This window comes from Nesoenas mayeri (genome assembly GCF_963082525.1).
Source record: "Nesoenas mayeri genome assembly, chromosome: 10".
NCBI lineage: Eukaryota > Metazoa > Chordata > Aves > Columbiformes > Columbidae > Nesoenas > Nesoenas mayeri.
This window is the reverse complement of record NC_137560.1, coordinates 14,813,041-14,825,993: the sequence shown is the minus strand read 5'-3', so window position 1 is coordinate 14,825,993 and position 12,953 is coordinate 14,813,041. Positions and strand designations below refer to the sequence as shown.

At 43.3% G+C, this 12,953-nt stretch overlaps 1 protein-coding gene across 1 annotated transcript in view; it reads right to left on the bottom strand.

Moving 5' to 3' along the window:
- Positions 1-322: 322 nt before the first annotated feature.
- The window catches only part of FOXP1 (forkhead box P1), a 379,050-nt gene continuing 366,419 nt past the window's right edge, over positions 323-12,953 (bottom strand). The window contains exons 16-19 of the mRNA XM_080350553.1: positions 12,369-12,490; positions 10,206-10,275; positions 6,446-6,612; positions 323-637 (exon numbers count right to left, since the gene is read on the bottom strand). Coding sequence (XP_080206679.1) covers positions 493-637; positions 6,446-6,612; positions 10,206-10,275; positions 12,369-12,490 — 504 coding nt within the window. The 3' untranslated portion in view covers positions 323-492. The remainder of the gene's footprint in view (positions 638-6,445; positions 6,613-10,205; positions 10,276-12,368; positions 12,491-12,953) is intronic.

The window sequence follows — 12,953 nt, the reverse complement described above, 5'->3', positions numbered from 1 at the left end:
AGAAAAAACAGAAAACAACGAAAAAAATGGAGTAAAGGCAGTGATAATCAACATGCAGTACTGTGCAAATATGTTGTCCATTGGAATCCTTAAAATCTGGGCAAAGACTTGATCTGCAGTTCAGGTGTACATGCTCAGTTTGATGTCCTCAAGTGTCCAAAATTGGCAGGACCCGCAGTCCACAGCTGGCTGCTAAATGCAAGTGAATCAGTTTAGCAAATTTACAACACTGATGTTGACTGTAAGAGAGGAAAATCCCAAGTACCAAACAAGTCCATCCAATGCACAGAGTACAAATTCCTTTTTTCAACAAAAAGTAGAAAAATCAAAAATACTCCCAAATGGGATACTTGATGGCACTAAGAGTTAACATATGTCATAGTTGTCAAAGTGGACTGAGAATCCTCCAGGCTGTACAAATAATGGAGAGATTTCACAGCTAAGTTTGACGTGTTCTTCCAATCTTCATTCTCAGGATGATGTTAGACATACTCATTCTATGTCCTCATTTACAGGTTCATCTTCATAATCTCTGTCGTGATCGAAATCTGGACTGTGGTTGGCTGTTGTCACTAAGGAGAGTGGGCCTTCATTTTCATCTGGATCTAACGGTTCTTCTTTGACATGCACGGGGTGCCTGGGAAAACAAAAACATGGATAATCAGCAAGTTGCTCGTTAAAGAACAGTTTTGACAGCTCGGGTGGTTTGGGGAGAAAGGCGAGGTGGTTCGGGCATTCAGACCCGGTGTGCCAAGCCCCAAGGGTCACCAAGGAGAAGACCCTCAACTTCTGCACCAGCCACAGGCGCCAAGCGAAGGCTGTGCCGGGCAGGCAGCGCTCAGCTTCCCCGGGAAAACACTCTGGGAGGAGCACCTCCATGGGGTTTCCGTCTCGGGACCGAGAGAAAACGCTCTCAGCTGACATATTAAGTTGATTAATACGATCTTTGGATAAATAAGCAGAACAAGCATCCGAACAGCAGAGCAGCAGTTTGTCAGCCCGCCGAGCTGGAGGCTGGGCTAATCATCGCTCGCTGTGTGTGCGGCGTCTCTCGTTAACATGCAGAACCTGTGAGACAACTCTCCAGAGGACGACCCCAAGTGAGGTTCTATCATTAATCAACTTCAAGCAAACACAGCAAAGAGACACCATGATACATGCTTTAAACTCCAAATTAATGCATATTTTTACAAACTGTCAATAAGGGAAGAAAAGCCCTGCCAGGAAACACAAACAGAGAGGAAAAGGCTCGCTCAACACAACAATATGATAAGAAAGCACAGTCCTAACGAGAATAATAACACTGTCAGCTGTAAACAAGGCAGAACATGATCCCCAGCTCATGGTGGGTACAAGGATGTACTAAAGAGATGAGATCTGCCAAATTTCTCATTACAGCACAGTACATGAATAACCCGCGGGGGAATGGGGCTTGGTCATTCAAAACGGGTATGATAACAATTGAAAAATGTTGTTCGTAAATCATATTTACAACAAATCCTATACAAATACAAATTACCTTTTTTTTTTTTTTTTTTTTGTTCGGCAGCTTTTGAAATGTAAAATAGCCATGTGAGTCAATAGTGTCTCGTTGGTGGGACTTTATAGGAAAGTAGGATTTTATTGACATTACCAAGTATTAATAATGCGATACAGCAATGGAGACCCTGTTTGCTTCCTAAATAATTGATGTTGTAGGCAATCCCTTAAAATAAAGTGTTAATGAGTTCAAGTCCCACTCTGTCTCTCATTGAGTTGATATCCACCTCCTAGAGTCTTGGTTTTTTCTCTATGTGAGCTGATTTAACCCTTTCATGTGGGCTAAGTGAACACATAATCTGGAGGACTAACCTTCATTGTAAGAACTTTTTCTCTCCTTGCATAGCTTTGCTTTAAAATGAATTATTTCAAATAGCTGCATTTTATGTTTTGTGTGGATAAGAAGGTCAAAACTGTTTCTACTCTGTTGCACTGACAGACAACAGGAATAGATCACCAAATAAATCACCGAAAATGTAGTCAGCATCCATGCACAAGCCGAAGGTAACCCTGCCTGCTTCCAGTGACCAGGGTGAACCAGTTGCGTCCTTGCACAGCGTGCAAAGCTGAACCGCACCCTACTTATTTATTTTGGCTTGAGCCTGGATCGGTTTAGGAAGCATCTAACTTGCTGACTACAGACATTTCCAATGTGAGCTGTGAATGCCTTTCAAGTCTCTGCATATTTCAACTTCTTGAGTTGTAAAGTGCTAGATCAATACTAAAGTACTAACTGCACCTTCCAACCCACCCAACAAAGGATTGGCGGGGAGAAGCAATGCAGTATCCATGCACGCACACCTTTGCCCTTCAAATTCACTAATACGTGCCTTTATCAACACATCCCTGGAAGCAAAGAGGTTTCTCTGCATGTTGCTTAATTTTTGCAAAAATTACAAGGAAAGAGACATTGCTCATACAATTTTTACTTAAATTAGTGAAAAGGAGGAGTTAAATGGGAGGAGACATTTCAAATATCAGAGACCAACAATTAGCATAAGCACGTAAAAGTGGGTCATCATCTCAGAGGTGTGCATGTGCCAACTGCCCCAGCGGCTCGTGCCCCTAGCGAACATGAAACCACGTTGATTATTTGCAACTAGAAAAACTTATATTATGAATAAGCTGTGGGGCTCCTCACTTGGGAGAAAACATGAAATGAAAACCAGAAGAAAAACGGGGAAACAGCGGCTAGACACAGAGACGGATAAAGCATGTGCTACTCAGCCTTTACGGCAGTGATCTTTTTTACTGCTGTTTTAATTTAAACATCTTGCTTGTTGGCTTTCTGGTTTTGATGCTGCTGCTGGACTTTGGTGGGTTTTTTTTGAAAAATAAAAAGGATTATTTTTGAAAACGCAGATGTGAAGTTTTCAAAGGAGGGAGGAGAACATGTCATGTGCAGCAGAGATGGCCTTGGCCTTGGGAGTTTCTCCAAAGGCTGCTCGGGAGCCACATCTCGGTGTCCCAGCACCCCGCACTTGGCTGAAGGGCACAAGTGAATGGGTGCCAGCAGGTAAGACAGGCACCCGCTGGGCTCGCAACCACATGAAATGCTGTGAAAGCTCCTCCAAAGGTCCCCAAACCTTCCCAACGCAAACTCTGCCCCACTTCTGGTTTTGTTATGAAAGCAGGTGACCCCAGGTGGTTTTAACTGAGTTTCTCTTGGAGGTTTGGTGTGGCTCCCAGAAGTCAAAAAGCCCCAAGACTCCAGGAGTAAAAAGCAAAGCAAGCACTGAGTTAGGAAAAGGGCTGAATGAGGCCAAGCGGGACAAAGCCGGAGAGGGTCACAGAGCCGTGGGGAGGCACGGTCACCCCAGCAGCTCACGTGTTGGGAAAACATCAGACAGCGAGCTCACCAAAAACTCCGTCCCTCAAATTAGGAGGCTTATCTGGGTAACACAACCCCCCTGGGGAGAGATCTGCAGGGAAAACAACAACTCTGTCAGTTTTAACCACAAAGCGGCATGTGAGGAGGAAACTTTACTGATTCTGTGATTTTGCTCAAACATTTCAGAGCGACTGAAATAAATAAGCTTAAATAAGCTCAAAGGCAAACAGAGACGTACATATCTCTCAAGTAGTCTGAATCTCTATTTACCACCTCAACAAAACCCCAAACTGGAGAAAGAAAACTTCCCCTAGAGACTAAATAATTCGGTCTCTAAATTACAGAAAAGGTAAGTGCTGGGCTGGGTAAAAAGAAAAAGAAGGGAGGTGGGGAAGGAAAAAAAAGAAATGTTTTCTCATTTCTTTTATGTAGTAGCAGAATTTCAGCCCATTCCTTTCAAGTAGATGCCTAAGACTCCAGAAGGGGTTAACAATAAATAACCTTGCTGAACACAGATTCCCCTTCTTTTCACATCTGAGTAATTCTTTTGTTTGTCCACTCTGGGAACAGAGGAGTTTTTAATAAAGCTGACTGTTGTTTAAAGCCACTGAGTTCTGGTGGTGCACACAGCATGGAGTAGTTTGCTTTGTGGCTACCTTTGGAGCATATCAGGATGAAAGTGTTATGTCCCCAAGCTGTAATTATGCGACTACTTTCTAGTGTTTCAAAAGGAGGGAGAGAGAAGGGAAAAAAAAAACCACCCTAGCCGTGGTTCAATGTGTCATAAAAAGGAAACGAATGAGCGGTAATAAGACTTCAGCTAGTGTGTTAGACTTCTTAGCTGTCATGTTAACAAGGTCCTTTAAACCTTACAATAAAGTTTAAAGCTTGATTTACTCTAATATACCGAAATTGTTTAAAAAATAATTTGCATTATGACAAGGAAATCTGTCCTGAGAAGAAAAAAACACAATTGAAAATGTCATTACCAAAGCAGGCTTACGGAGAATGAGAGTTTACACGGCGTCTGGAAATCTGCTGTTGCCTCGTGATTTTATTTAGTAAACAGGGTAAACCCCGCCACATGTGAATGGTGTTCTGGCTTTAGATCCCTTCAAACTACTTAGAAACACCATTTTAATGGGGAAGCTCAGAGGCTGGTATTGGAACATCACCCGGCCACATTTTACTTAAGCAAAAAGAAACGTTCAGCAGAGAACACATATATTATCAATTCTGAGAAAATGAAAACACTCAGGAAACAATCATTTCCATATTACAACAGAAAATTGGATTTTCTGGTGAATAATGAAAATGAGGCATCCCTCCCCCCGTGCTCCTCTCTCTCCAGTATTTGTTCTGTGCCCCTCACCTTGGTATCAATGTGCTAAGAGATGATTATTAAGTGCAAGAAAGGCCACGGCTATGCACAGTTCTGGAAGATGTCCTACCCTGTTTAACTCGGTTATTTTCCCTTCCTCTCAGTCTCTTCAAAGCAAACGAAACCTTAGGTGAAATGAGAAGTGCATGAACTACACCAGCCTTCAACTTGCAAAAAAATAATTACTTGGATTAACGCAACATCATAAACGTTCATCCCTGTCTGTTAGGCCAGGAGAAACCCTTGGGAGAAGTCTTGTTTCTGGAGAAAAGCCACATCCCTCCACTCCTCCTTCACGCCGGCCCTTCGTGGTCACGGGCAGAGGATAACGAATTGTGACTAAAACTGCCTCAAGATGAATCCGTTTGTAAAAGACAGAAAGTGTGTCATGCAATGCTACTTTGCGAGAGATAATTAATACTGCACAAACAATCACTGGAAAAGCTAAACACATTATTTGAATGTTTTGAAGTAAATGGTAAAAGACAATGTTTAAATTAATTATTAATTAAAAATGAATGTTGCCATCTTTAAAGATTTTTTTTTCAAAGCACTTTGTGCACTGATTTAAAACGCTGCAATATCAAAGTATCCAGAGCCTCAGATTCCTTCATGCCCCCTTCCCTCTGACAACACATTATGCAGGTGGGAAACTTTTTTGCCATTAAATGCTAATTAGTTTCACAACTAATTACTATCGTGGTATTAGGTTAATGTTTTTTCTACTTTTTGATTTAGACTTACTTTTGTAAATCCCTTATCCAAATTACTTTGAAGTAAAAGACTACAAATTAGTTCTCTTTTTAATGCGTAATGTGAGCTGTGGCAAGTCAGCCAGCAATTTCACAGCCGGTTTTAAGGAACAGGCGGCCGACCGGCAGTGCGGCTCTCGCCCGCCGCCCCTCGCACAAGTAGCCAACCCCTCTGCGGAGTTTGGGGAGAAATACAAGGCTTATAAACTCCGGCTTCCTCGCCAGCCGCCAATTACTCAGTATGTAATTTGAGGGGAGGGGGGAATTTACAGCTTTGCAAACTCACTCCGTCACCCCATAAATACCGAACACGCCCATCGGGGCATCACACCCTTCCTGCCTTACCCTGCCCTGCGCCAGCTCGCGGCCCGGGTGCCACTCACGTTGAGCAGGGACAGCGATCCCCCATTACTTCACGCGGTTATATATGCACTCATTATACTGCCGTCTGTTGCTATAATGCTCGTATTAATTTTCCTTTTGATATTTTAAGAGCAATCTATAAATCACGCAGACCTTCACATGTGCCACTGTTAATGCTTAGCAAGACCATTGTGCATCGAGTGTTTTTTTTAGACCCGCCAAACAAGCCCATTTGCCAGCTTTGCTCCACCGGCCCTGCTTGTTGTGTGGACCAAAGGGGAGAGAAATCACTTTTTTTTCCTCCAAGAAATGCAGTTTGCAAGGTTTAAAGAAGAGAATTGCAAATGAGTTAACAATTTTACAGCTCTGTGTGATTGCTGGACTGCATTGAGCGGGCAAGTTTTAAAAGTGGAAGTTGGTAAACGGCCCTTCAATGCTTTCATCAACCTAAGCATGTCCCCAAATGGAGATGCCTGCTCTTGCTGCTCCATCCATGAACCTCAGGAACAACCACGAAGGCCTGCAGAGCCACACTTGAGCAGACGGTGAGACAACGCCGAGAGTCACGCACATACTTACATCGCTTGCATAGGGGAACGTCCTGGACTACTGTCACTCTCGTTACTGTTCGTATGCTCCATTGCACCATTAAGCTCTTCCCTCATCACGTTGGCTAAATTGCCCAGAGTGGGATTTCCCATGGAAGCAGTAGTGTATAGAGGTATACTGTTCTCAGCCATTGAAGCCTGCCAAGGACACAAACAAATATATGAAGAGCCATGACTAACTTTTTTATACTTCGCACAACACGCTCGCTTCCAAAACATTCTCCACATTTACTTTATTTGCAATTACCATTTATTTTTAAATATTGTGCTTTCTGATAGGTATTGCCCTGATTCCACCAAGGGAAATTTAACATCATTTACATCTGGGTTTAAGTTCTCACAGCTGTATTGGCTTGTGAGAGAACAGAGCCTTTCATTCTCTATCTGGAATTATACCCCCTGGAAAAAATAAAACATCCTTTTCCTATTTTCATTTTGCAAAATTATGTTTGGGGCTTTGGAGTTTTTTTAGGTCTGGGTTTGGGGTTTTTTTTTAACAAAATGGGGAAAAAAAATTAGAAATCGCTTGGCTGATAACTCGTTCCTACCAGGGCAAATGGGCACCAAGCAGGAGGACAGCATCACTGAGTCTGGTTTTTGTGGTGACACAAGCATGAAGCTGCGGGTAGCACCAAGAGCATCAGTCTGAGTTGCACTGATCTACCTGAGAGCTGAACCAGTCCGTGTGAAATTTTTTAAGCCTCAGCAACTCAGCTCTTACAGATCTGACCATTTTATTTCAATTTTTCCGTGTTCTAAAGAAACACCATGCAGAGGCACACTGGAGTTAACTTTCTAAATGGAAATCTTTGTAGGAAGAGAATGACCTGTTAAATATTTTCTTTCTGATTCCCACCGTTCTGCCTGCTAATATTTACTGTGTGTCAGCATTAGCTCATGTTGACGGCACAGTCCTGTGCCCGGCGCGGCAGCGGTGGGAGCCAGAAGGCCCGAGCCCCGGAGGAGCCCTGGACAAGCCCAGTGTTTGGTGGGGATGGGCTTCCAGAGGCCGTTGTGCCCAGGGACTGGAAGGACATTTAACCATTTCACCCATCCCAGTGTGACATCACCCACAGTGCTCCGAGCCGCGTCAGCGATGCAGAGCCACAGACGCTGGCTCGGCAGCACTCGACCTGCTCCGGGGGGGAGGTCAGCCAGCGGCGGAGCCAAAAAAATCCATCAGACTCCAGGTCTGCATGATGCAAACTCAGTCCATGGGGGGGGAATTAATGCGAAAGTACTCCCCCACCAAAAGCTCTCGCCTGCCCCTAGTTCATGGGACAAAACTCCTTGCTTGTTGCCATCCTGGCCGGCAGAGTTATTCCCAGGCAAGTGCAGCCAGAAACCCGGCGGGGGGAGATGGGGTGGGAAGGGGGGGCATGACCAGCCCTGAGTGCAGCATCTTCAGGAGCACAGCCCCTTTTATTCTTCCTTACACTGACCTCTCCGTGTGCAGCCCTATGTGTCACACGTGATTACAAAAGCCATTCTAACAGGGAGGATTATTTTTATCTTCTTGATTCAACAACCGGCAAACTCATTGTGATTAGGGGATGCAAAGAATGGTTCACATTTCCTGCACTTGGCAAAATAATGACTCAAGTTCTTCACCCATAGTGATAACTTGTAATTGCAGTAAAGCAATTTACTGGGGGAGAGGTGGGACATGAGGAGTATCTGCTCTAAAGATAATAATAGGGGAGGGGGGTGTTTTGGAAGCTGCCAATGACCCACTGGGAAAAAAAGAGCTGGAGTCCCTGTAACTTACACACACAGAGTGGGCAGAGAGCGGCTGCTTCTCCCTGATCATGAGGGAAAACAGATGGAGGAGACATCAGAGGGGTTGGGGTGAAGGAGATGGGTGGCTCTGTCACCTCAGGAAAGGAAAACCCAGCCTGGCAACCTGGCAGCACACAGAACACCAAGCTGTCCGCCGGCCCCTGCGCTCACGGAGATGTGCAAAGAGCCAGTCTGTGCAGATGTCCACAAAAGCCCAGGGAGCGTTGCTTGTTGATTATTAATTAGACTGAATGCAGGCAGGGGCAGGTAAAGCAGCCCTGTGTCCTGGGAGGAAGGTTCTTGCCCAAGTGAGGTCTGAACTGGCCACACAGCACAGGCCACTCACACGAATTCGTCTGAAGCCCTGGCACAGCACCCGAGCACCCGCTGGGATTTTGCCTCCCAAGTCCAACACGTGGGAGAGTAGCAAGGAACCTGCCAGTGTATTTTCACCCTAAATGAGGACCTGTCTCAGTGCACTGATTATCGCTCACCCCCATTTATTAGAGTGGCCACAGCAATTGCAAATCTGGCCCAGGCTCCCCTTTTCAGCTCAGCTCACCCGATGCTACGGGGGAGCACAAGTATGTGCCACTTCCAGGAAAAGTGGGAAATGGAAACAGTTTGCAGGTTATCATGAAAGACAAGAATGGATGGAGATGACGACAATGACACGTGTTTCAGAAATAAAACACGAACAGTTCCGTATGATAAGCATATTAATTGAAATTAGTCACATAGTTAACAATGTGAAGAAATGCAGGATCATTTCATTTTTGCCTTTCAGCGTCATGAATGTAAAATGTGCTTGCAATCTTAATACTATTCAAGAGACAAAGCAGTCTTTAAAAATCACACTTCACAAGACTCAAGGGAAAACAAGTTACTAATGAATAGTATTTACAGTTGCTTCCTTTAAACATGCTTTCATTTGCTTTTCAGAAGTTACTGCATAAACTCAAATAATTAGAAGAAATGCAGAACATTGCTTTTCTCCTAATAATGTGTTCTGGAAAGACAAGTCTGCTCAACCTTCCACAAAATGCAGTTGCCCAAGCAAATATCCATGGCCACCAATGAACTTCTCAAGAAGCAAATCTCGGCACACAACCAGGGTGGTGGTGCCTCCTGGATGAATTCACACCATATGGAATAGGCGTGATCCCCCACACAAGCTCATACCCCCCTGCAAATTCGGGGCACAGTAATGAATTTAGAGCTTTGGTTCATATAGCAAATACTGACTTCACCAGGAGCTTCTGAAATAGACTCAGGAATTCGCAGAGAGGGGAAAAAAACACCAATCCAATATAGAGCACATGAAAAAGGGCTGGAGACGTGCACACTTTTAGGCTGCAAGTTATTAATTGTGCATTGACACTTTGTGTATTTCTACATTGTGAAAAAAACAGAATTTTTGTCTTACAATTACAGTACAGTTTAAACCAACAAAAATGATTTTTTTTTCCCCTATATGAATTGCGACACTTATTTTTTACCAACAATAGGAAGATATGCAAAAATAGCCCTTAAAAGAAAAGGGGGAAAAATGATCTGCTTTCTCTTTAAACCCATGAACAATAGAAGGTCACGTGCCGCAGTATCCTATCATTCAGCACATTAATAGCTGTGCTAGAGTAATTACACTTGTGGTATTTTTGCCTCAAGTGAAATTCTGAAATAAGAGGATGGAAATTATGATACTGCTGATAAATATTAATAAGTGAACTTTTAATTTTTTTGCCACAATATTCAAAATGCTAAGCATCTAGCTAATGCTGAAGCAGCCTGATATGTGTTTGCCTCCAGGGACTATGATGCTTTATGCACTTAAGAAAAAAGTTTAACGGAATTAAAATTTAATATCTAATTAGAGCAAGGCTAATATATTTTGAAATGACTGGGGAAGACACACGCCTCTGTTGCATATTTGCTACAGTCATTAATCTTACCTGTAAAGCAGCATTGAGAGGTGTGCAGTAGGTGTGGCTGGTCTGTATATTTTTAATAAGAGAAGGGTTACTGCATAAGAAAAACATAAAAAGGAGAGTTAAATGCAACCAACTTCTGTGCGAGTGTTTCAAGCATGTAATGCTTCCTCCCACATCAGAAAACTAGAGCTGAGACTGTTTTTCCACACAAGTTCTCTTTCGTTTCTCTTTTTCTTTTTGATCTAAAGAAAATATCTGAGTTTTAGGCTACAGTTATCGTATTTGCCTTTACTAAATAAGGAACATCATTATCTCTTGACGTTACCTCGCCATGTGTTCTATACCCTGCCTCAGTAGCATGTCTTGGCATCTCTGCTCGTTTTAGCTGCGTTCAGGAAAAATTCTCCAATATTCGTTGCATCTGGGAGCCAGTTACCACGTAAAGATCCATCGTGAGGAGGTTATAATCAAGTGCTCCGTGGGCAAATTATTCTCCAGGTCATTGGCAGCAGAGGCCCTTGCAATGCAGCAGAGGGACCGCGGCGAGGGAGGATTTGAGCGGAGCTCTTTCCTGCCAGGTGAACAGTGAGTGGTGCTGGCGAGGGGCTGTCCAGCCATCGCCCCAAAGGGTTTGGGGTTGCGGGCACGGAGGCACAACATCAGGTCCTGCTGCACCGCTGCGGTAGGGACCACGCAGAACAACACGCTGCCCTAAAGGCCGTTTTAATAAAAAATTATTCTGGTGTGCTATTTCGGACCCTTACGTTAGTCATCTTAAGTTTACATAAGGAGCCGGGATTTGAGGAAAATGAACACCAAGCGTATCTGCTCTCTCTTTAGCAGGCATCTAAATATCACTGGCTCCAGTGGGGGGGGGGAAAGAAATAAAATAGTAATTGAATGCAAACTAGATAAAAAATGCCAATGCAAAAAATCTTGAAAAAGTTTTATCACCCACTGGGCATCTTTTTTTTTATATATATTTTTTTTCATGTGGGAGTAAATCACGGTGAGAAGAGTCTTAACTGAGCCTCTCCCAGAGGGACCAGCAAGGATCAGTTGTCCAGGAGAGATGGCCTTCGAGTAAAGGTCAAAGAAAATTGCTTTGGGAACCTCAGGAATATTTGTGCGCGGTTGTTGTAGACACAGGATGGCCTGTTGATTATAATCTTCACAGCTCGTCTCACTGCACTTTCAAACTTTTCAAAGTTAATTCAGCATTTTTGTCTTACAAGCACCTTACTCTATTTCTGATTAAGAGTTGCAAAACAAGGCATATAACTGAAAGCAAAGGAAAATATCAGAATTAAAACTTATCTGAAGCCCTTCCTGGCGTATATCTGTCTTCCTAACAAGCCTATAGCAGCATACCTGCACTAGCGTGGATAATCATTTCAGTCTATATTGCACTATAAACAAATGCTATAACAAACATGTTGACGTAGAGTTATTACTACAGGCATTTGGATTATCAGAGTAGGAAACACAAAATACACATAGCGACCAAAAATTTAGTTTCTTTAGCAGCAAAGGTGATGTCACTATTTCGTGAAATGCAAGTCTACATGAGATGGGTAAATCATGCAAAGCAAAGCAACAGCAGAAAAAAAAAATTAAAGCAAGTAAAAGCTCTTACTGTGCAACAAGCTCGCCAAAGTTTTCATCAGGGCAGTATTTTCGAGGACGGCCTCGTTGAATATGACGGCCACGTTTAAACTCTTCATCATCAACAGTCCAAAAGGACCCAAACTCATCCTCTACTCTGATAAAGCACTTATGCAGTGAGAGGTTGGTGCGAATGGCACCCTGGGACAAGAGCAGCAGCAAAGGAGATGAAGTGGAAACAAAGGGACACGGGATCGGGGACAGAACAGACATCAAATACAGGGAAAAGGAAAAAGAAAATAAAATGCAATAAGCATAAGCAAATGGTTTGTGAGGGTTAATATGCATTGCCACCTAAAAGCTACTAGCATGTGATGCAACAAACACCAAGCAAGCAGGGTCAGGGTACTGGTGGGCATACAAACAGTAGTGATGAGATGTTTGTCTTGGTTTCCCTTAACCGAAACAATGCGAAACCACCTGCGGTTGGTCTAACACCAGCTAGCAGCCAAAAGCCTCTACGTTAAACTGTAAGCATGATCCAAGCTAGGCTAAGAAGTTCAAACATGGTGGACATACCCACTGATCTTTTGTGGCCTTCGTTTTTGGAACTCTAGTTCATCCACTGTCCATACTGCCCCTTTAACGTTTTCTACTCGCACAAAACACTTGTGAAGACTAAGATTATGACGCACTGCATTCTGCAGCAAGTATAAAAGAGAAAACATTCAAAAACTTTCTATAAGAAAATGCTCGTCATTGTCTAAGAACAGCAGCACAGTCAGCTTGACAGTCCTCATTTCGCAATGTTAAGCCCCTTCCCCACCCCACACCCGCTTCCTTTCCCCAGCTCTTTACATATTATTTTGCAAAGACAAAATAAATATGAAAGCTTAAACCCAAGATTAAAAATTCAAGTTATTCTCATCAATTATCCCCAGTGCGAATGACAACAGCCATCATTTTAAGCATGCACGTTGTATAATACAGCACATTTCATACAGAACACAACAGGAACATTGCTTAGACATTTTCAAAACAAATATATATGCTCTGCGAAGAGAAACTCCTCTCCTGGAAGAGAAAGCAGTTAGAAAGAACAGAAAGGACTTCGCACAAGTGCAGACGGCTCAATTTAGCAGAGAGGCACTGGAGTTGGTGTTG